This window comes from Calliphora vicina, chromosome 2 (genome assembly GCF_958450345.1).
Source record: "Calliphora vicina chromosome 2, idCalVici1.1, whole genome shotgun sequence".
NCBI classification, from domain to species: Eukaryota; Metazoa; Arthropoda; class Insecta; order Diptera; family Calliphoridae; genus Calliphora; species Calliphora vicina.
In genome coordinates, this window is record NC_088781.1 from 93,820,936 (window position 1) to 93,845,754 (window position 24,819).

Here is a 24,819-nt window from a genome sequence, read left to right on the forward strand (position 1 = left end):
GACCACACGGCAAATAAATTTACTGATTCTTTTTCGTAGCAGTTTGGTCAAACAAAAAGTGAAAAATTAAATTCACTATATGATAACAAAATTCATTAAAACTTTAATAAAATAATTGCTTTAGAATTCCAAATAAGTGCTTTAACCTTAAAAATATTTGCAAAATAAACTTACAGTGAATGTCACTTAAAATCGTACACCATCGTGTAAAATTTCATTCATTAGTTTTAGAAAGTTGATGTTTTGGAAATATTTTAAAATGCTATTTTTATATTGTGTGTGCTATTACATATCAGAAAATATGGTATAATTTTAATTGCCCTTATCTACAAATAAAAAAATTGGGTAACACTGTCAGTGCCCAGAATATCAACGCTTCATTTAAAATCGTACAGGCACTAAAAATAGAAAAGGATACCCTACAAAGTATTAGGATTATTTAATATTAAATTTTTTTTAATTTTTAAAGTTTTATTTATAATTTAATATAAGTTTACGAATTTAAGTAAAATATGAATTTTGTGATGTTCTTTAATTTTCATCAATATTTTTTTAAGGAATTGTTAACTTTTTTGTTGAAATACATATTTATTGTTCCAATTAATAAAATTTACTTTTAATTTTTTATATAATCACCTATTATTGCCTGTATAATATCATAATATTTAAAAAAAAAAATATGTTGTACGATTTTGAGTAACACTCACTGTATATATTTGTTTAGGTATTTATATAGCTAGTGGTCACACTTTGTTCACATTAAGAAAATATTTTGTGTGCCGACAAATAATTTTGTTTGACTAAAATCATATATTTTGTTGTTTGCTCTAAATTTTATTTGTGGTCAGATTCAGGCAATGAAATATTTGACGATAAACGTCAAATATTAGCTGTGTCTGACCGTACCTTTATTAGTGTCATGGTTTTTTCCTCACATCTCAGCCATTTGTGGACCGATTTTGCTGATTTTAAATAGGAAAGTTCTCGAAAGCATGTCTGACGGAATTATTGAAGATTTGGATCCCGAAGATATCTGGGGTCTTCAGAAAATTGATTTCAACAGACAGACGGACATGGCTTAATCGACTCCGCTATCTATAAGGATCCAGAATATATATACTTTATAGGGTCGGAAAACTATATTGTGGAAACTACAAACGGAATGACAAACTTATATATACCCTTTTCACGAAGGTGAAGGGTATAAAAATAACATTAGGTAAAATATGGTTGAGAGAAAAAAAATAAAAAAAAACAATAAACTGAATTTGTGACTACAACATTAGGTAATTTTATTGCGAAATTTCTTATTCAAGAAACTGAACCATTTTTGATTCTGCCCCACTGTGTATTAGTGCTTCTGGGTCCGATTCCAATAATTTAATATATTTTGTTTCATTGTTAATATGAACGTTATTTGAAGATGATTTATACATTTAATGTCTCATTTAGTTGGGTTATATTTGATATCTTTTTCTATATTTTCATATTTAGTTGATTTACGAATGGCTCATTTTAAAACAATCAAATTATTTACAGTCACATTTGGTTGAACTTCTTTGGGATCTTGCCATTTATCAGTTAATTGAATGTTGCTGTTTAATGAAGTCTTTATAAGATTGTCTGACGGCCTTCCACCAGATTTATCAGTTAATTGAATGTTGTTAACATTATCATTTAATGAAGTCTTTAGGTCTTCCAACAGATTAAGTACCAGAGGAGGTATCATACAATTTACAATTATTTTATATAAAATAGTATAAATGTTTAAATATTTTTTATGTAAGAAAACCGATGACTTAAAAATTCATAAATTTACTGAGTATTATCATGTTCTTCTAAAATGTAAACTGTCGAACAAATGATTTGGTGTTAAAAAGTTGACACTAATGTATTCTTGTACCTTTTTTAAGCTGAATAACATTTTTTCTTAATGAAGTATAACTTAGTTTGAACAAACATTTGTAGATTCTTATAGTTAGGTTTTTTCTGACAGTAGAATCAGGTTTTTTGACATTATTATCACTTCTGTATTTAAATAATTTAGGAAGAAAATTAAAAATAAAAATCCAAATCAATAAAACAAACAAAAACATGTTATTATTAAAAATAATAATGTTTGACAATTTTTCCAAAGCTTCATACATTTGATTATTTAATGCATGATACTTTTTAAATTTACACTACAATACTTTTTGAAATGTTTATTAGTATTAATACAAAGTATTGTTGTGTAAACCCCTTTTAATGGTTCTGCTAGGTTGGCAACCGAATCAAAGCGATTAAAAGGATTATTTCGATAACGGCATATTTTCGATAATGTCTGACACAAAAATTATCTTAGTCCAAAAATGCAACAAGTGATTTTGAAAATATTTAATAGCGATTACAATTCAATGTCCGTCTCTATGTCACTCATTTTAATTTACAGGTCGGAATTTGTTATTGAATACATATGTACATATCGTACTCGTTCAACAATACTGTATTAACTCAAAATTTTTAAAAATTCACTTTTCTACTGTAAAAATTTCAACGTATTCCGATTACTCTTTTAACTCGAAAACCACATTTGAGACCATTTTCGTGATAATTAGTGACTACCTATTATCAACAAAAAGGTATTATTTTGAGTTAATACAAAAATTTAACTAGAAATACATCGTATATTTTCATAAAAAAATGTATTATTTTGAATTGAGCAAGTTAAAAATAATCAAAAATAAAATAATACAAAAAAATATCGAGAAGTTTTAGAAAAATGGTATTAACTCAAAAAATAAATTTATTTTGCAATAATTGCAAAAATTTTAAAGAAAAACAATGTAAATATATTTTCAAATGGAATATGCTTAATATGATGTATTCGGATTTTCAAATTCTCTTAAAATGTAATCACAAACAGTTTTTGGCCTCTACTGAACATTTTAAAATTTTGAGTTAATACAGTATTGTTGAACAAGTGCGATATGTTCTCCTGGGAATTGAAAACTTTTAACATACTTTAAACTCTTGTTTTTTTTTATTTGAATTTTCACCTTTTTTTATTTGTCCTGAAGACGTCTTTTTATTTTCACAGCTTATTCAATCTTAAATTATTTTCCTTAGAATCTAAATGCAAAACTTAAATTAAAGTTTAGTAGCTTTGTTCTGATTGGTCAATGGCGAGTTAACGAATTTCGATAAGTTTTTATTTAGAAGCTCTTTGCTCATTGGTCAATCAGATCATTGCCACCTGCTACAACTAATGGTAGTGTTGATAAGGGAATTAAATGTTAGGGATAAATAATGTTAGTGTTGGTAGAATAATTAAGTAATTAGGAAAACTTAATGGTTTCAATACATAAGTTTTATTTAAAATTAAATAAAAAAAATATATAACTAGAGTGTAAATAAACGGCAAATTCAAAACACCGGTTTAATCGAAAAGATGTATTTAAAAAAAAACGGTTTGAGTGTCTGAAATTCTCATTCATTCTATTGTTTTATTTGTATAATATCTTTAGCTATTCTAATGACATTTTGGTATAAGGTTTCCTGATGATCTGGGTTAAGCAACCAGTAAAATGCGCATATGAATTTGGAATTCAGCACATGAAAACTAAATATAAATTTTGTATTCCCGTAATAACTTTTGAATGGTTTCGGTTTTTGTTATTCAATATGAAAAAGGTCTACTTAAATTTATTTTTTACATTTTTGTTAATTTAAAAAAAAACAATTACATGTGTAAATGCTACAATTTTCTATAAAATAAAGCTACGTATACACTGTTGTCATATTCTTACAATATTGTCAGAACATGCTCATAAAATGGTTAACACAACCATGAGAACTTATGTTGAAACATATGGGTGTTAACCATTTATTGAACATTTTCTGACAATATTGTAAGAATATGACAACCGTGTATACGTAGCTTAAGTCAACATTTTAAAAAATATTATCAAAGTTATTACAAAACTCGGTTAACCGTCTTAAAAAAACCGGTTTGTCAAAAAGCCGAATAGTTAAAGAAAACCGAAACCGGTCGAGTTTACAACAACTCGAAATTTGCACCAAGGTTAGTTCTATTGAATAGTAATTCATACACAACAAGATCGATGAAGAACTCTCTGAGTTAGAGGGGGTCAAAAATTGACATTTTGCCCAAACAGGTGTTTTTTCTCATCCATGTAACTTTTTTTTTAGGCAGAAATATAGTGGACAAATTAGAAGTTTAACTTCTGTATGTATCACTACTCTCTCACTATTTGTCCTTAAGTACCCAATAAGAAAATATTTGGGGAGAGTTAATCTCCTCACCAAAATTTATTCTTACCGCTTGGTCACTTCCTTCAGACTGATCGATGTTCAGCAATTGCACGCCTTTTATACCCTAGAACACTACACACACAGTTATAAAATTTGCGTACTATTTTATCTTTCACACACTGGTAGTGTTGTATTCCATGGTAGGAATGACTACTTGTTTATGCCACTGAATAATAGATGGCGTTGTTTATATTAAAAGCAGTGACATTTAAATCAATTACTTAAATAAAACAGATTAATAACAAAATTCATACAGTTTAATTTCAAAGACAATAAAATAATAAAAAAAAATAAAATAAATAATATTTAAAGGTTTTATTTGTGTTGTCGAAAACGAACTCTGACTTTCGACGTTACACTACTCTCCCTCCCCCTCTATCTGTATCCACAAAATCCGAACGTTTCCGCTTCGAGATACCAATATTCGAAAATGATGTCCCTTGACTATCCTCATCAAGCGTAGTTGTTTCTGTCCTTTTCGATCAGCTAGAACTTCATTTATCAGTTGTTTTATTTTCTCCGGAGCTTGTGACAAAGGTATCGTTTTTGGGCTCGTTGGAATGGGTGGTGTCGTCGAACGGGATGACACTGAATCCTTTGTTTGTACAATTACAGATGCAGGTGAGGGTTTTGATGAAGATGGTGATGGCGATGAGTTTGATGAAGATGTTGATGATGGCGATGAGTTTGATGAAGATGTTGATGGTGATGAGTTTGATGAAGATGTTGATGGTGATGAGTTTGATGAAGATGATGATTTAGTAGAAGTGATGATGGCGATGATTTTTGTGCAGGTTCGGGTAACGGTAATGGTGATTTAGAAGACGGTGATGATGATGATTTAGAAGACGGTGATGATGATGATGACAATGATTTTGGTGAGGATCTAGGTAACGGTGATGGTTTAGCAGAAGATGATGACGATGATTTAGAAGAAGATGATGATGGCGTAACTCTTATTATTGGAGGTTGGTGAAATGGCAAGGGCGAGGTCTCCTTTGTGACGGTAAGATGGCGAACATTTAACGGTGAATTTTGGTACATTCCGGTCCTTGGACTAAGCCAATCCCTGCCTGGTGTAATAGGGATGCGCTCATTATTTGAATTAATTTGGACACTAGATGAAACTGAGTGCGGTGATTCAGTAGTTAAATCCACGTACGCTTCCGGTTCAACTGTATGGCATTCGTTTACGGATTGATAGCAAATCCCTTCTGTTGGTTGCGTTGAAGGAACCATTAAACGAACTACCAGTGATCTTTCATTGCATCTCATTCCCAAGTGAAGATACTGCCGATCTTTTATTTCCACAGAACCCAACCCTTGTCTAGGAGGGGTCGTTGGTGGATGGAAATTTTCGTTCTCCCACTCTAACGATGATGGTGATCTGGGAGGAAGTGGTGAAGGAGGTGTTCGTGGTCGCACACAGATTGTTCGGTCATCAAACCCAAAGAAAGTGCGTTGGATTTCCTCTAATATTGGTAGATATGGCCCGGTCAAAAGAGATTCGGCCTCAGGCAGGCCGATGAAACACGTGTCATCTTCATCGGGTCGCGACGGAGTTTCAGTTTCATCGTCCAAAATAATTATTTCTGGCTCCTTGAACCAGGGATTTTCATTCAAATTTTCCGGCTCTACCTCCTGCTCCACAAAGGACTGCGTCTTATGGTTATTATCATGGGTTGACATGCGATAATAACATGCTGGCTCGCTCTTTTTAGTTGGTGGCCGTGACTTTCTGTTGGTTCCAGCTCCAAATCGTTGACTAGATGCATTATTTTTACCTCTACTGGTAGTCGGAAGATCGTCTTCATCGAGGAAAATCGTTTTTCTCACCTTGGCCTTCTCCTTATCCATGTTTTGTCGGAACCTTTTGCGAGTGTTTTCGAACTTTTTTCTGTCGTCACTCATTTTTATCGAGGATATATATTTTTTTTCTTTTTATTTCGATGTTGGATCTGGAAGATAAACACAAAAAGAAAATTTATTTATACGAATGATTATGATGTTTTATTGCAATATGATTTCAATTCACTCAGATGCGCAGTTCGCATATAGCCATTCTTTCCAAGTATTTGCACGATAACCGGGGACACAAATCCCTTAATTATATAAGGCCCCCCATACTTCGGTGCGAGTTTAGCAGCGAAGTATGGGGGGCCGCTGTAGCTTTTCTTAAAGGTTCTAACTCACACCATTTCGAAAAGTTGTCAAAGAATACAAGAAGCATCGTGTTACCATGTTTACTCCTTGGTAGTGGACCCACGAAATCGGCGCAAATGGTGGCCCAAGGCTCTTCGGGAATAGGGGTAAGCATTTCTCCTGCTGGTAGCTGTTGATTTACCTTATATAGTTGGCAAGACTCACATCTGCGAACGTAACGACAAATATCTTTGGACATCTTTGGCCAGTAATACCGGGCAGCGACCTTATTGATAGTTTTTCTTATTCCCAGATGACCACCTGTTGCTGCATCATGATTTTCTTTGATAACCTGCTCTCTCAATGGGGAGGCAACACATAATTTCCATGGCGTGCTGTCTTCATCATTTATATATCGCGGAAAATGTTTATATAACTGGTTATTCACTATGGCGTAATCGGAAAATTTTTCGGGTTGTTGACTTACTTCGGCTATTCGTGCTTTTAACCATGGACATGAATCAGAACTGTTTGTTTGAATCATGTTAATGTTCTCTACCGGCTGTCGTGACAAAGCGTCTGCTACCACATTCTGTCTTCCTTTTCTATACTCAACGTGGAAGTTAAATTGTTGCAACTCTAGAGCCCATCGTGCTAATCTGCCCGTCGGATTGTCGATGTTATTTAACCATTTTAGGGATAGATGATCGGTTATTACAACAAATTCGTAACCTTCTAAGTAGGGCCTCATTTTACGAATTCCCCATACTATAGCCAAACATTCTTTTTCTGTAGTCGAGTAATTCTTTTCTGCTCCATTTAGATGTCGACTTGCGTAAGATATTACCCTCTCGGTGTCATCCAGATTTTGTGTTAAAACTACTCCGAGCCCGTAATCACTTGCGTCTGTTTGTAGCACAAAAGGTTTAGTAAAATCAGGGCAGGATAGCACTGGGTCTTCTGTCAATCTTTTCTTCAGTAAATTAAAAGCATGTTGTTCTTCTCCCCATTTCCAATGTTTACCCTTTTTTAAGAGTTAGGTCAGTGGTTTTGAAATTGTAGCGAAGTCTGCAACGAAACGACGATACCAAGATGTGACGCCCAGGAACCATCGGACTTCTTTCAAATTCTTTGGAGGGGACATGTCTCTTATGGCCGATACTTTGTTGGGGTCTGTTTGAATACCATTTTTGGTCACCACATGACCTAAGTACTTCGTTTCGGTTTTGAAAAATTCACATTTTTCAGGGTTGATTTTTAAATTTGCTGCTCTCAAGCGTCGAAAAACCTCATTTAAATTTGCCAAATGTTCCTCGAATGTAGCACCGATTACAATAATGTCGTCCAAATAAGCAAAGGCGTGTGGTTCCATCTCCGGCCCTATCACTCTGTCTAAAGCTCGTTGAAATGTGGCAGGTGCTGAATGCAGTCCAAAAGGCATTACACGCCATTGATACAAACCTCGACCAGATACAGCGAAAGCAGTATATTTCTTGCTTTCCTCATCCAATGGTATTTGCCAGTAACCATCCTTCAAGTCGATGCTGCTTATAAATTTGGCGTTACGAAGTCTATTTAGAATGGCATCAATCCGCGGTAGAGGGTAAGCATCGGGGACAGATCGTAAATTCAATTGTCGGAAGTCCATACAGGTTCGCCACGTTCCATTTTTTTTTTAACTAATGTAATAGGGAAACTATATGGGCTGTGTGATGGTTCTATACATCCGCGAATCATTAGTTTATTCACCTCTGCATCGATTATCGCTTGCATTGCAGGATTTCGTTGTGCGTACCTTATCTTTACTGGGCGGTCATCTTTCATAACAATTTTATGTGTGGCGATATTTGAGAACCCAGTGATATTTTGAAACTTTGGCAGTTCTCTTTCCACAAAACGTGTAATTTCCAGTTTATAGTTTGGAATTTTATTACTATCTTCGTTTATATTTACGCTGGCTGTCTTGTCTGCTGGTTTATTTATATTAAAAATACTGCTTACCTTCTCAATACGGCTATCATGAAAATGACTTGGTTCCGGATGTTTGCTTTTTACCATCAGTCCTGCACAACTGAATGTGGTGTCAAACATCTGCAATTTGTCTAGCCCCAGGATAATGTCTACTGTTGCCTCGTTCATGAAGAGAAAATTACATTCGGCTGTAATGTTTCCTAGAGTTACTTCAAATCGAACCGCTTTTGAAATTATCTTTTTGGATCCATCAGCTAAAAGCACATCGATGTCTACTGATACGTATAATGGTTTAACTGATACTCGTTCAACTTGTTTTGGTGTAATAAAACTCCTGGTGGCTCCGGTGTCGATGATGGTAGTAATTAATTGATGTTCTATTAACACTACTGCCTTTATTTTATCTTCTTCCCATAATAGGCATGTTTTATTATCATTATTTTTACTTTATGGTAAATCTTCAATATGTTTCCATAGAAAACGATTTTTGTTATCATCTGGATTTGTGTTCACCATTCGGTGATGATCTCCGCGACTGGATTGTGACGTGGTGGGTATACACTCTAATTCATCTGCTAACTCTATTAACTCGCTTAAAGTATTAAAATCCTTCCTCCGAATGTAGCACTGGTAATCTGGATGAGCGTTGTGAAATATTCGTTCAATTTTTTGTTTTTCAGAAAGATCAGAGTGTCGCATTAGATCCTGTAGGGCAAGCACATATTCACTAAAGGACTCCCGAGAGCGTTGCGTACGCTTACGGATTTCGTCCTCCAGCTTCTCAAAGTAACGTGTAGGAAGAAAAAATGCATAGAAATCAGCTTTAAACGCTGTCCATTTTTCCCAGTGCCTGTTGTTATTCCGAAACCAGATCAGTGCTTTTTCTCTGAACAACTCCGGCATCACTCGTGGTAACTGATCCAGTTCGATGTTATACATATCCGCAAGTTCTTATGAACGCTCAATGAAGCCTAGTGGGTCTTTGCCTCCGTCATATTTTAATCCCCATTTTCTGACCAACTCAATGACCATAATACGGCTTTCGCTAGGTAAGTGTTGTGGTTCATTATGACTAGGTGGTGGTATGGGCAACCTCGTAGTTGCGGCTGAAGAGTCTACCGTCTTATTATTATTCTCCACTTTTACCGGGCAGGTTGTTGGGATGGAAGATGCTTCCAAAGTTATCTGTAGTCTTGACATTGGTGATGTTGGAGCTAAGTTACTTGTGGCCTCATGCTTTGATTGTAATTCCAAAAGCTCTTTTAATTCACTCTCGGTATGGTCTGAAGACAGGAATTTTGCAAACCTCTTGCGGAGTTCGTCTACGTTTCCTGCACTATCTTTTCCGACCTGGCCTAGGTACTTCACCAATTCTTCCCGTTTCAGAGAGTATGCCCACGAAGTTTTCAGCATTTTATTAATATATATATTTTTTTTCGAAGTTGGACAATGAAAAGTCCCTGCTCGGGCGCCAATTGTAACGACACGTTTCCGCTGGTTGCTGGGGTAAGTTCAGCGGAGTCCGGGGTCGTCTAAATAAAACACTTTATTTCACACAACGTTATAAAGCGTACTTTATTTTAACACAAAACACTTAACATAAAACTTGACACTATGTAAAACTGCTGTTGAGGAGGCTGGCGGAGAACTATTTTGTTCTAAAATTGAGTATTTGGAGATTTAATCTCCGTATACACAACCAGGTGCTGTTTAACGAACAATTGAGGGATGCCACAATCTTTGAAGGTTAACTTCAGTGATTTTTTAGGCAGAAATATAGTGGACAAATTAGAAGTTTAACTTCTGTATGTATCACTACTCTCTCACTATTTGTCCTTAAGTACCCAATAAGAAAATATTTGGGGAGAGTTAATCTCCTCACCAAAATTTGTTCTTACCGCTTGGTCACTTCCTTCAGACTGATCGATGTTCAGCAATTGCACGCCTTTTATACCCTAGAACACTACACACACAGTTATAAAATTTGCGTACTATTTTATCTTTCACACACTGGTAGTGTTGTATTCCATGGTAGGAATGACTACTTGTTTATGCCACTGAATAATAGATGGCGTTGTTTATATTAAAAGCAGTTACATTTAAATCAATTACTTAAATAAAACAGATTAATAACAAAATTCATACAGTTTAATTTCAAAGACAATAAAATAATAAAAAAAAATAAAATAAATAATATTTAAAGGTTTTATTTGTGTTGTCGAAAACGAACTCTGACTTTCGACGTTACAGAGTTCTTCATCGATTTTGTTGAACAATTGTGTCTGAATTACTATCCAATAGAACCTCTGTGCAATTTTCATCCCGATCGGAAGACATCGCACAGTGGGGGATCTGAAAAAAAAAGTGGAAATAAATCTGTAACTTCTAAACGAATAGCCCGATTTTAATAAAATTTCCCATGGCTATAGAGGAGGTGTCGATAAGTTTAAGTTTTGAATTTGGGCTTAAACAACCAAGGGGGGCCGAGCCACAATGCCCCAAAGTGGGGCACCTCGGGTATATCAAAAATTAAAAATGATGCCAAATTTTTGTTTGCGATCCGATTTGAAAGATTTTTATATATATGGAATGTAATAGACGAGATCTACAAAAAACATTGCTTTAGCCATATATTATCTCTTATAGTTTACGAGTTATTCGCATTTGAAAAGTAAAATTTTATTTTCTTTGCCTACCTTGGTCTGCCATTTTGCTAATAACGGATCCAATTCTTTCCCGATTTTCTTGAAGTATCTTTTTTTGAATTAACAACAAATTTATTAATAATCTTAAGAAAGAATTGTTAAAAAATATCGACTGAGTCAAAAGTTATGTGCATTCAAACTTAAAAAAAAATAAAAAAGTCGTTTTTTCGCCATTTTTTTTTTCGAAAAAAGTACCTACATTAATTTTAAATTATACAGAAAATGAGAAAAAAATAAATAATGTGTTTATATTTTTCTGAAAGATAACATTTCGGGAAATATTATAAAAGCAAAATAATATCAAAATTCGTGTTATTGCGTGGTCCAGAGCCTTCCGAAGTAGACCTATTTTTTATGTAAATTTCAACTTTAGACAACATATTCTAAAATTGCATAGCTGCTTTCAAAAAATTAAGACCAGTTTTGTATGTCCCAATCTGTTCTTCAATATCATGCAAAGGGATTTCATAGCCCCGAGCTTGGTACCTTCAATAGATCCAAAAATCAAAAAAATCCCAATTTTGGGATTTTTGGGAATTGTGGGATTGTCATTAACAATACACAAATATCTTTTTCACTTTTGGATTTGCGAACGTTTCTATATAAGTGTAAAATTTCATTAAAAACGATTCATAAACAAAACTTTTATTGTATTTTAAATTTTCCAAAAAAATCAGCTATAATTTTTTATTCGCATATTTTTGAAAAAAGTCTTCAATAATTTTTTTAATTCTTAAAAATTTTGTACATTTTTGAAAAGAGGACATAATTTCCTACACGCTGATATATAATATGTATATCTTTTCTTTTCCGCTAGTCTCATTAATGGCTTCAAAATAGGTAACTCACAGTAATTAGCTTCATCTTGTAGTGTTCACCGGTATTTGGTTATGCAGCAGTCGGCAAGGCAGTGCAATAAATTGTATTACAAAACGGCAAGAATTTATAATTTTCTGTTTGTTGTTGATTTTGAATCCATAAATTTGACTAGCGGAAAAGAAAAGATATACATATTATATATCAGCGTGTAGGAAATTATGTCCTCTTTTCAAAAATGTACAAAATTTTTAAGAATTAAAAAAATTAAAAGGCAAAAAAAACAAATTTTTACTTTTCAAATGCGAATAACTCGTAAACTATAAGAGATAATATATGGCTAAAGCAATGTTTTTTGTAGATCTCGTCTAGTACATTCCATATATATAAAAATCTTTCAAATCGGATCGCAAACAAAAATTTGGCATCATTTTTAATTTTTGATATACCCGAGGTGCCCCACTTTGGGGCATTGTGGCTCGGCCCCCCCCCTAGGTTATTTAAGCCCAAATTTAAAACTTAAACTTATCGACACCTCCTCTATAGCCATGGGAAATTTTATTAAAATCGGGCTATTCGTTTAGAAGTTACAGATTTATTTCCACTTTTTTTTTCATATCCCCCACTGTGCATCGATTTCAAAAGTTGGTTCACTTGACATGAAATCCCCCATATATTAAATTTGTTGTTTTTAATATTTATTATGTAGTCTAGAATATTAAAAATAAATATTTAATGAGAATTTTGTTTGAACAACTTTCCAATTTTTTAGGCTCAAGTTCGGCATGGTGGAATGAAGTAACATGTACTGGATTATTTTCTCTGGGACTTGGTTTGTTCTTGCTGGTATTAAATTGTTTGATAAGTCGGAAGGAAGAGGAAGACTTGGAAGATTATGTACAGCGTCAACTGACCAGATCTCGATCAGGACATCGTTTGGAACGTGACGTCGAGACTGGTGTCTTAACAACACGCCATGCACGAAAAGCAGTTGCTTTACAGAAAAATGCACGAAACGGATCAACTACTGATGTTGCTTTAGTAAACAGTTCAGCATCTGATAACGTACCAAATGGATCCATAGTTGGACGTAATATAAATTAATTTATTATGTTTTGCGTAAAGGATTAATTAAAACATCTCGTTTCTTGTTTCATATTTCACAGGTTTAAATACTTCCGGTGATATTTTATTAGAAAAAATAGTCGAAGAAGACAACTCATATCTTAATAATGGTAGTGTTGGTGTTTCGCCAATTGAAATAGAAAATGATACTAAGCAGCTCCTACGAAGCGAATCAATAAATGAAACAATCAATATTACGAGAATATAAAATTACGGTCTCACCTAATCTAATAATTAATATTACGAGTATTCTTAATGCAATTTATTAGGTAATAATTATATTTATTTATCTATCTATCTCTCTCTTTCCCTTTTTTATGCAAAACTTAAATACTAATTGTAGTTTAAAGCGAATAATATAAAAGACAACAAAAATATATACAATGTATTTCTAGGATAAGGACAATTTTCCTGATTTCGTATGTATTAGATACCAACATTAAAACCAAACGACCATTACTTTTTTTATTATATAATAATCCTTATACAACGATTAACTACATACATTAGATGCATTTTTTTTTATTATTTTATAACTTTGGACAAAAACTAGCCATACAAATATTCCTTTCAGACTAAAAATACAAAATACACACGTTCTTATTTAATCTATTGGGCAATTCACAAGGCCTCTTATCATGTCATATTGTCATAATGTCCTAATATTTCACAATGGTTTTTATTGTTTTTCAAGCAAAAAATGTTTTAAAATAATACTACTCTGTATGCTAGTTTATTGTGTTATCGTAACCAACTAGCAGAAGCCGTGCGCCGAATGCCTAAAGGTACGGTCACACATGGCAAATATTTACTCAAAAAAGCGTAACCACTTTTTGTAGCACAAATTTGTTTGACGTGTTTACTCTTACAAGTGTTTTGTTAGATCAAACAGCATCGACAAAAATAAAACTGAATTTTTTGTTTTCAATCATCCTACGTAAAATAAGTTTTTGAAATAAATAAGAGAATTCACATATATTTTATTTTGTGGTTACGTCGTTTTCGTCAAATATTTGTCATGTGTGATCCGTTACCTTGAAATAACTCCCCACGAAAAGATGAAATAACACCCAACAAATTATTCATACAACATACAACTTATGAAACAACTCCCAATGAAATTTGTTTTGGGTTTTATTTCATTTTGTTTTGGGAATTAGGAGTTATTTCACTGTATTGGGAGTTATTTCATTTTTGTTGGGTTCTATTTTGTAAAAGCAGAACCCATAAATATCAAAAACTGGCTTCACTCAGAAAAGTTTTTTGCATTGCCGGCCTTCGGCCGTGCGCAAAGGTTTTCTCCTTGGGGTGTATCAAAAACCGGCTTCGATCTTTTTACATCGTCGGTCATTGTCAGGTCGCAACGATTACTTAATCTGGTGCGAAATGAAAATCGTCTTTCTGAAATATTATAAAACCTTTCTGCAACGAAAGAAATCTTTTCTAAGCGATGCCAGATTTTGATACACCCCGGAGGAGAAAAACTTTTCTGAGCGAAGCCAGTTTTTGATACACCCCAGAGTAGAAACTTTGCGCTACGCCATAGGCTCGCAATGCAAAAAATGTTTGGTAAGCGAAGAATAATTTCACTTTTGAAGTTCCTTTTTTTAGATTACATAAATAAATTGCTTCGGATTGGGAATTATTTCATTGGGAGTTATTTCGATTTTTTGGGAGTAATATTTTTAAAATTATGAAACCGCCGATTATTGGGAGTAATTTCATTTTACCCTTTGGTAGTTATTTAATTTTTCAAGTTTGGCAATCATTTAATTTTTGATGGGAATTATTTTATAGGGAGTTATTTCATTAGGAGTTATTTCATTGGGAGCTATTTCATTATGACAATATGTATGTGAATTGACCATATGTATGCGTATTAGAATGTTTTTTTTATTTTACCCAATTCAAAGAAGTACTGGTCCAAATATTGAGAAACTTAGTATAAAACTAAACTAAAACATTTTGTTATTTAATATTATTTTTATCAGTAGTAATAGAAAGGGACCGCCAAACTTAGTTCGATATAATCATAGTTTGTATTTTAAAAATTAAACAAAATGCGAAAAATATTATCTTTTAATTTAAATATATGTACATTAGAGTGGGTCAATTTGTATGGAGCCAAAAAAAATCAGCAAGCGGTTATCAAAATCGTTATCTACGATGAATTCTAAGAATGTTTGCCGAAGAAACCATGGGTCTAAAATCAAAACCGAACTTCCCATTTTTAACACGAAAATTTTCCTTTTGTATTTTATATTTTTGTTTAAATATACTAACATTTTATTAAGCCTTTTAAGAAACTTGACTATGTTTGGGATGGTTCGAAAGGAAAGAATTGCAAAAAAGATGAATCTTTGCAAATGGAGGAGATTATCAATAAACTACACCCGAGGATGGTTACAAAATCTCATATTGTGGTTGTGCGAGAACCCAAAGCCGATATTTTGGGTCACAGGTGGGGAAATGGAAAATAAAAAAAGGTGCAAATAAACTTGTAAGTTCTAAACCGATAATCCGATTTTAATAAAATTTCCCAAGACTATATATGAGGTTTTGCTACTCTTATGTTTTGAATTTGGACTTTCAACCCTAAGGTGGGCGGAGTCTCAAAAACCCAAATTGGGGTGTCTCGGGTATATTACAAATTAAAAATGATGCAAAATTTTTGTTCTCTTTCCGATTTGAAATATTTGTATATATGTGGAATCTACTAGAAGAGAGCTACAAAAAATATTACCATAACATTATTTTATCTTTTATAGTTTACGAGATATTCAGCATTGAAAATTAAAATTTTATGTTTTTTACTTACCTTGGTTTGTATTATTGCCAATTACGGATCCAAATCTCTCCCGATTTTTTCAAATATATATCATTTAATTAACAATAAATTTATTAGTATTATAAGGAAAGAATTATTTCAAAATCGATACCAAGTCAAAAGTTATGTGCAATTAAATTAAAACAATTTGAAAAAGTATTTTTTTCCTAATTTTTTTCGAAAAAAAGGACTTACATTAATCTTTAGTTATACAGAAAATAAAAACAAAATAAATAAGCTCAGTAACAACTCCTCTATAGTCGTGAGAAATTTTATTAAAATCGGATTATCGGTTTGAAACTTAGAAATTTATTTGCACCATTTTTATTTTTCATTTCCCCCACTGTGACCCAAAAGATCCGTTTTCTGTTCTCGCACAACCACAATATGAGATTTTGTAACCATACTCGGGTGAAGTTTATTGTTAATCTTCTCCATTTGCAAAGATTCATCTTTTTTGCCTTTCTTTCCTTTTAAAAAAACCTAAACATATTCAAGTTTCTTAAAAGGCTCAATATAATGTTAGCATATTTAAACAAAAATATAAAATACGAAAGGAAAATTTTCGCGTTTAAAATGGGAAACTCCATTTTGATTTTAGATCCATGGTTTCTTCGGCAAAACTTCTTAGAATTCATCGTAGATTACGATTTTGATAATCGCTTTGTCGAGAAAAAAATTTACCCATCTAATGTATCATCACTTTTATGAAACGCACCCATCTATATTAGCTATATTTTCAATTACAGATGACAAAAATATTTTTCAAATTACGCTAACAATTTCTTATTATATGTATTTAAATAACAATTTAAGACATGCTGTTTGAATTTTTAAATTTAATATCTGAGAGAACAAACAAAAACACGTAAGAGTGTTATATTCGGCTGTGCCAAATCTTGTGTACCCACCATCAATATGTGAAAATAAAATATTTTTCTGATTTAGGGGTTACATGGGGGTAGGTCGAATTATGAACCGTTTCTCACAAAAGTTGGTCAATTTTATCACAATATTAATTAATACAAGACAATTATGAATGTTCAAGTCACCCATGTTCTTTTATGGTGGGTATAAAAATAATATTTAAATTCAACTGTATATTAGGATGCATTTTTAATTTTGTTTGAAGTTCGAGGAATGAGGGTGAGATAAGTGTGACATTTGGTATAAAACAGCTTGTTAACATACATATGTGGGATTTCACGTCAAGTGAACCAACTTTTATAATCGATGTCTTCTGATCGGGATGAAATTTGCAAGAAGATCGGTCAAGAACTCTATGAGTTATAGGTGGTCAAAATTTGACATTTATTTTGCTATATAGTTTTCTTTTGAGGAAAAAAAATTTTAAAAGGGTCCATTTTGGAAAAAAAGTTAGATTTAGCAAAAAAAAAAGACAAAAATTGCATGTTTTGAGTTACAAAACATTTATTTTTATAGATATCGAACTCGCATCCCACTACGAGACCAAATACGTCTTCAAGGAAAATAGCTATTTTTTGAGCAAAAAAAAAAATTAAAAAAAGGGTCCATTTTGGAAAAAAAAGTCAACAAAGTTTTTGATTTTGCAAAAAAAGTAAAAAATTTAATGTTTGTTTTGATAGATATCGAACTCACATCCCACTAAGCGACCAAATAGGTCTTAAATGAAAATATCTAAGCTTTATTTTAAGAGAGAGAAAAAAGGGCTCATTTAAAGAAATAGTCAAAAAAGTTTTTGATTTCGGAAAAAAAATATTAAACATTTTTTATTTTTTTTTTAAATATTTTTTTTTTGAAAGATTGGAGAAATAGCTGTCTAAACTATTTGGGACACATTTTGCTACCAACAATGGGTAATAAGTTACATGGATGAGAAAAATCACATGTTTGGCCAAAATGTCAAATTTTGACACCCTATAACTCAGAGAGTTCTTTACCGAAAAATTGTGTCTGAATTACTATCCAATAGGTTTAACCTCGGTGCAAATTTCATCCCGATCGAAAGACATCGATTTTAAAAGTTGGTTAACTTGACATGAATCCCCCATATATTTATTTTTGAAATGAATATTCCAAATGTTCTAAAATGTTACCTTTGGCTGTAGTTTTTCGATTTCAAACCAAACGCCAAAATTATGAGAGATATCAATCTATTTTGTTTGACCTGTCATTTTGTTATACAAACAAAAAATTCTAAAAAGACATCGATTTTAAAAGTTGGTTCACTTGACATGAATCCCCCATATATTTATTTTTGGAATGAATATTCCAAATGTTCTAAAATGTTACCTTTGGCTGTAGTTTTTCGATTTCAAACGCCAAAATTATGAGAGATATCAATCTATTTTGTTTGGCCTGTAATTTTGTTATACAAACAAAAAATTGTAAAAATCAATATTCTTAGAATTTGTTGTACAATCTTTATAACAAAAATTAAATTGGAGTTTTGAAAATGCTATACAATATTTACTTTTTTTGATTTATCTTTAAATTCCAACTGATGTTTTACTTTTATATCTTTTCAAAAAAATAATTCTATGTAGATTACAATTCCGTTGTAACTAAATGATAAATTTAATAATAATTTAAAAAACTAACTCAAATCAACTCATCCGAGTTTACTTAAACGACCCATACCTCCCGAAAATCGTAAAAAATAAATTAAAAAACATCCTAACATTTCGTTCTATTTAATATAATATTCAGCGTTCCCAGAACTATTAAATTCCTGAAATAAGTATACCAATATCTGCTTAGACCCCTTTCACATTAGGCAATTAGTTGCGCAAATTATGTGTTTGTAAATGTCAGAGGTAAGGTTGGCTTAACCCTTTCCGTCCCCGACTACACAAATGTGTAGGTAAATTTAACGTATTTTGTAGAGACATTTATATATTTTGTAGAGTTATTTCTTACAGTTTTAAATGTTATTTCATTTTGTAATATGTTTTTGTGCGATTTACTTTAGTATTTTGTGTACGAGTGCAATAAATGTGATCGAAAAGTTCACTGAAATCCGCAAATTTTTGAAATTGCTTGGGACGGAAAGGGTTAAGGGGAAACTTTTGTTTCAAATTTGTGTACTGACTTCATTCTTTCATTCTTATTTTTGAAAATGAAAAACATACTTATTAAATTGCCTAGTGTCAAAAAAGTCTTAATAAAATAAATATTTTAAACTTAAAATTTAGTCTTGCAATTGATCATTCAAATTTTAAAATGTTAGTTTGGATTTCATTCGAATATTTCATGTCAAAAAATTTTAAAAATCATAATAGTGCTACGATTCCTCTTTGGGCCCAATGACTGGTTTTGGAGGCAAAAATAAGTTTTTAAGTAAACAATTTCCAAAAGTAGCGTCAAAAGGTTGCATTACTTTAAATATCCCTCCTGAAGAGGGATATTTAAAGTATAAGTAGGTTGAACATTTTAATTGCATATTATTTAGGAAGTATTATTTTACAAAAATAAATTAAAGATGAAAAAAAATTAAAAAGAACTTATAGCCAAAAAGTCAAATAGACCACAAAACGCGGTAAAGTTTCGAGAAATTTTATTTTTTTATCCAAAAAACGCAAATAGCTTTTTTTTATAAATATATCAACCTTTAATATTTTTTTCTAAAAACTCCACTAACGAATGGATGTATATTTTCTATAACACAATGCATGAAACATTAATGTTTGACTTATTTGAAAATGAAACGCTTTTAAACGATAACAAAATTTATGAAAAATACTGGGATATTGTTTAAAATTATAATTTTTATCATTAAAAGTTTTTCGTTACATTTTACGAACTTAGGATCTTAATACATACAGTAGCGTGGGCTAGATAAATTTTGTTATCTTTTAAACGATAACAAAATTTATGAAAAATACTGGGATATTGTTTAAAATTTTAATTTTTATCATTAAAAGTTTTTCGTTACATTTTACGAACTTAGGATCTTAATACATACAGTAGCCCAAGAAAGTCTACATACACTTTAATTTAAAGCAGTTTTTTTTATGAGATATATAATAATAAATGTCTTATGTCGATTTTAGCAAAAAAAATTCAAATAACGCCCAAAAGTTCACCGTTATTAGAGTTATTGATTCTGAGTAAAATAACGAAAAATTTATTCTCGGTCACGCCTACTTTTGGGTGGGCGGGACTATTAAGTTTCATAATATTTTGAACATTAAAGCCAAAAAAAACCCAAAAAAAATTTCGATATTTGACTCAGAATCAAAAAATTTAATAACGGTGAAATTTTGGAAGAGATATGAAATGTTGCTAAACCCGACTTAAGTGATGTTGTTTTAATTTTTTTTAGTGTGAATTTATTTTTTTAACTACTTTTAACTTACAAATACAGCTTTCAACGAAAGAAATTTAATTTGAATTCCTGTATGTAGACTTTATTGGGCTACTGTATGTATATCTAAATTTAATTCAACATGAATAAAATATGGTCAAAATTTATTTTCAAGTATGAAATGTGTAACTTAAATAAAGTACTAAATTTAAAGAAAAGTGCTATCGCTATATTACATTACGATTAATAACAGTATAACTCCATGCATGAAACTTGAAAAACTATTGATATACTTGCTTAATTTTCACTTTAACTTTATATATTTAGGATAAAAATTAATTTTTAATACAAAATACTAAATACAAAATTGATATTCGAGTTATGGCAAAAAAAAAATCAAGATGACTTGTTCACATACACTAACTAACTATAAATTCATAAATTTGCATATACAGTGGATCAAAGTAATATTGGGGCAAAAACAAAGTGTTTATACTGAGAGGTCCACAAACATTTCCAGAAATCAGAAAATTAATAATAGAACATTCAAAGGCAGGAAAAACCGTACGAAATATTGCAGAACTAGTAAATAAACCAAAATCAACGGTGTATGACACCATAAATCGTTATTCAGAGCATGCAGCTAACCTAGCGTTTACACATGCAAGTAACGGTTAGAAAAACTCAATACATTCATAATTTTGCACTAACACAATCATACATACAGCCACCTACAGCTCATTGTCTAGCAAATTTAGGTGGACAATGACTTTCGACACTTTCATACAAGTGAAGACAAACAGAGTTGGCAATAAATAGTTTTAGAAAAATGTAATAGGTAGTGGTAAAATAATAATTATATTTTTAATTTATTTTATGAATTTTTGTAAAAGAAAATAGTTCAGATGGCCACTAATGCTTATCGTTTTCGTAAAAATACCAATACCTATAAAAATTGCTAACACTAACATTTTCCCCAGAAATGTAATGCAACAGTTTATTCTTATTAATAAAAATAATAAAATTTGGTTTCAAGCCGCAAATAGACTTAAATATAACAAATGCTGATATATAAAAAGTTTATTTATCAAATTAGCTGTAATTTTCTTATGTTTATGGCTTTTTGAAGACATCATTCTCATTCGCTAACATTTAAAAAATTAAATTTTACTTGCATGTGTAAACGCTCAAGCAACTGGTATACATTTCGATGTATTTTCGACATTTTCATTAATAATTCATATTTTCAACTGTCATCAATTTACTTGCATGTGTAAACACAGTGTAAGCCAAAACAGATATCTTCCGCCGTAGATGAGCAATGGCTAATAAGACAATTTAAAAAGTTCCTCACTTAAGCGCTCCCAAACTTGCTGCTTTAGGAAAAAAGCTAATCGTGAAACCGTAAGAAATGTTTTAAGAAAACACAATTGTAACGGTCCTGTAGCCAGAAAAAAAGACTTTCCTGAGTAAAGTTTACAAGCTTAAACGGATGCGTTTCACTAAAGAGCACAGAGACAAGTATTTTACACTCTGGAATAAAGTATGTAATATTTACCAACGAAAGTAAATACAATATACTAAAGTCGGACGGAGAGTCATACGTGTAAAGGAAATCGAATACGGTGCTCTCAGAACAAAATTTGAGATCCACTATAAAACATGGATTGTGTTCAGTTATGGTGTGTTGCACAATATCAGCCGCTGGACCTGGTAACCTTCACGTTGTTGACGGAATTATGGATCACAAATGTGACATCAACATCCTACTTGCCAATCTTGGAGAAACAGGGGAGAAATTGGGCCTAGCGAATGATTATTACTTCTACCAAGACAATGAACCTACGCACAAGGCTTATAATGTTAGAAGTTGGTTGCTCTTTAATTGAACGAATGTGCTTGAAATCACCACAATCACCGGATCTTAATCCAATAGAGAGGACTAATTAAAGATTCGTCATATTAGCAGTATAAATTACCTTATTTATAGCTTTCATGGAGGAATGGGGAAGTTTATCGCCAGAATATTCTTTATTTGTCCCATTATTACTTTGACCAGTAACTACGGATTTTTTATTCATGTTCTTAATAACGTATCGCAGTATTAATAAAATTTAAATTTTAGTTTTTTCCTTAAATTTACAAATTCAATAAAATATTTCGAGAAGTATTAATTACAGAGTGTGTCCATAGCTCTCAAATAATGTACCAAATCATAAAAAGATTTTTGAATAAGATCTTCAGCTTCCTGTTGATCTCATTTGAAAGATTGTCTATATACAAAATAATTTTATGACTTACCCTTATCTAATTTTTGTAAATAGCGGATCCAAACATTTTTCAATGGTTTTTTAAACAAATCTTTAATGAAAACAATTAGTTTAAAAATCATTACAGAGTTAAAAGTCATAGGAATGGGATCTTTCAGATTTTTTGCCAAAACCAAACCAAAAACGGGGCCAAAAATTCATTGTTGCAATAAAATTCAGAAGATATTGGGACATGCAAAACAGGTTTATTTTTTTTGATTCCAGCTATGCGATTAGAGAAAATGTTGCTTAATTTTGAAATTTACATGAGAAGTTTTATTAAAATCGGATCATCCGTTTAAATAATAATAAATTTTAGAAAAAATATATTATGGACCAAAATATGATACGTAACTCTCAAAATAAAAAAATAAAAAAAATTAATTGTAGTTTTATATATTACGATTGCGAAATTATATATTTAATAGGGTGGGTCAATTTGTTCGGGCCCATGAAACGTGGTAAAGCGTATAGCAAATTCGTAATCTACGGAAAATTCTAAGAACTTTTTCCGAAGAAACCATGGTTCTAAAATCGAAATCGAGCTTCCGGTTTTTTACGAGAAGATTTGGAGCTCAAGACCTCTTTTGCTAGGAGACCACGGGTATGTTCAATTTTAAAAACAATAATATTTCTTCGTTTGTGTTCCGATTTCAAATACATATATATAGAATGTTCTCGTCGAGTACTACATAAAACATCTCGTAGCTATCAATTATCTCTTATAGCTTAAAAGATATTGGCATTTGAATTATACATTTTTAACATTTTTACCCACCCTACTCCAGTTTTTTGATGGCCGCGGTTCCAAATATTTACCGATTTTCTTCAATTTTACTTTATAGGACTAACAAGAAATGTATATATAAAATAAAGAAAGAATTGATTAAAAATTATGAAAAAGATTAATAATTTTTGATACCGAGGGGACCAGCTGCCTATTTTGTATGTAAAATTCAACTTTTAGTTGTCAAAAGTTATATATGGGGCATTTCATGTCAAGTGAACCAACTTTTGAAATCGATGTCTTCCGATCGGGATGAAATTTGCACCAAGGTTAGCTCTATTGGATAGTAACTCAGACACAATTTTTCAACAACATCGGTCGAGAACTCTCTGAGTTATAGGGGGTAAAATTTTGACAATTTGGTCAAACAGGGGTTTTTTCTTATCCATGTAACTTATTACCTATTGTTCTTAGCAAAATGTGTCCCAAATAGTATAGATAGCTATTTCTTCGATCTTTCGAAAAAAAATATTTAAAAAAAAAAATAAAAAAATTTTAATATTTTTTTTCCGAAATCAAAAACTTTTTTGACTTTTTTTTTAAATTTTTTCTCTTTTTTTTTTTTTTTTTTTCTTAAAATAAAGTTTAGATATTTTCCTTGAACACCTACTTGGTCGCTTAGTGGGACGCGAGTGGGATATCTATCAAAATAAATATTTTGTAACTCAAAACATAAAATTTTTGACTTTTTTTGCAAAATCAAAAACTTTGTTGACTTTTTTTTTTCAAAATGGACCCTTTTTTAATCTTTTTTTTTAGGTCAAACAAAAGCTTAGATATTATCCTTGAAGACCCTTTTGGTCGCTTAGTGGGATGCGAGTGGGATATCTATCAAAATAAATATTTTGTAACTCAAAACATAAAATTTTTGACTTTTTTTGCAAAATCAAAAACTTTGTTGACTTTTTTTTTTCAAAATGGACCCTTTTTTAATCTTTTTTTTTAGGTCAAACAAAAGCTTAGATATTATCCTTGAAGACCCTTTTGGTCGCTTAGTGGGATGCGAGTGGGATATCTATCAAAATAAATATTTTTTAACTCAAGACTTACAATTTTTGACTTTTTTTTTTGCAAATACGATTTTTTTTCCAAATGGGCCCTTTTTTTAAATTTTTTTTTGTAGTCAAAAGAAAGCTTAGGTCCATTCCTTTAAGATATTTTTAGTCCCTTAGTGGGATGCGAGTGGGATATCTATCAAAATAAATATTTTGTAACGCAAGACATACAATTTTTTAATTTTTGTTTGCAAAATCAAAATTTTTTTCCAATATGGGCCCTTTTTTAATTTTTTTTTTTGCTCAAAAGAAAGCCTAGGTCCATTCCTTTAAGATATTTTTAGTCCCTTAGTGGGATGCGAGTGGGATATCTATCAAAATAAATGTTTTAACACAAAAATTGTATGTCTTGAGTTACAAAACATTTATTTTGATATATATCCCACTCGCATCCCACTAAGCGATCAAAACCATCTTAAAGGAATAGGCCTAAGCTTTCTTTATAGCAAAAAAAAAAAATTACAAAAAGGGCCCATTTTA

General features: G+C 31.5%; 1 protein-coding gene across 1 annotated transcript in view; it reads left to right on the forward strand.

The window, feature by feature from the left end:
• LOC135951780 (uncharacterized) overlaps positions 1 to 13,281 on the forward strand; it is a 50,449-nt gene extending 37,168 nt beyond the window's left edge. The window contains exons 3-4 of the mRNA XM_065501503.1: positions 12,721 to 13,051; positions 13,125 to 13,281. Coding sequence (XP_065357575.1) covers positions 12,721 to 13,051; positions 13,125 to 13,281 — 488 coding nt within the window. The remainder of the gene's footprint in view (positions 1 to 12,720; positions 13,052 to 13,124) is intronic.
• The last annotated feature ends 11,538 nt before the right edge of the window (positions 13,282 to 24,819 follow it).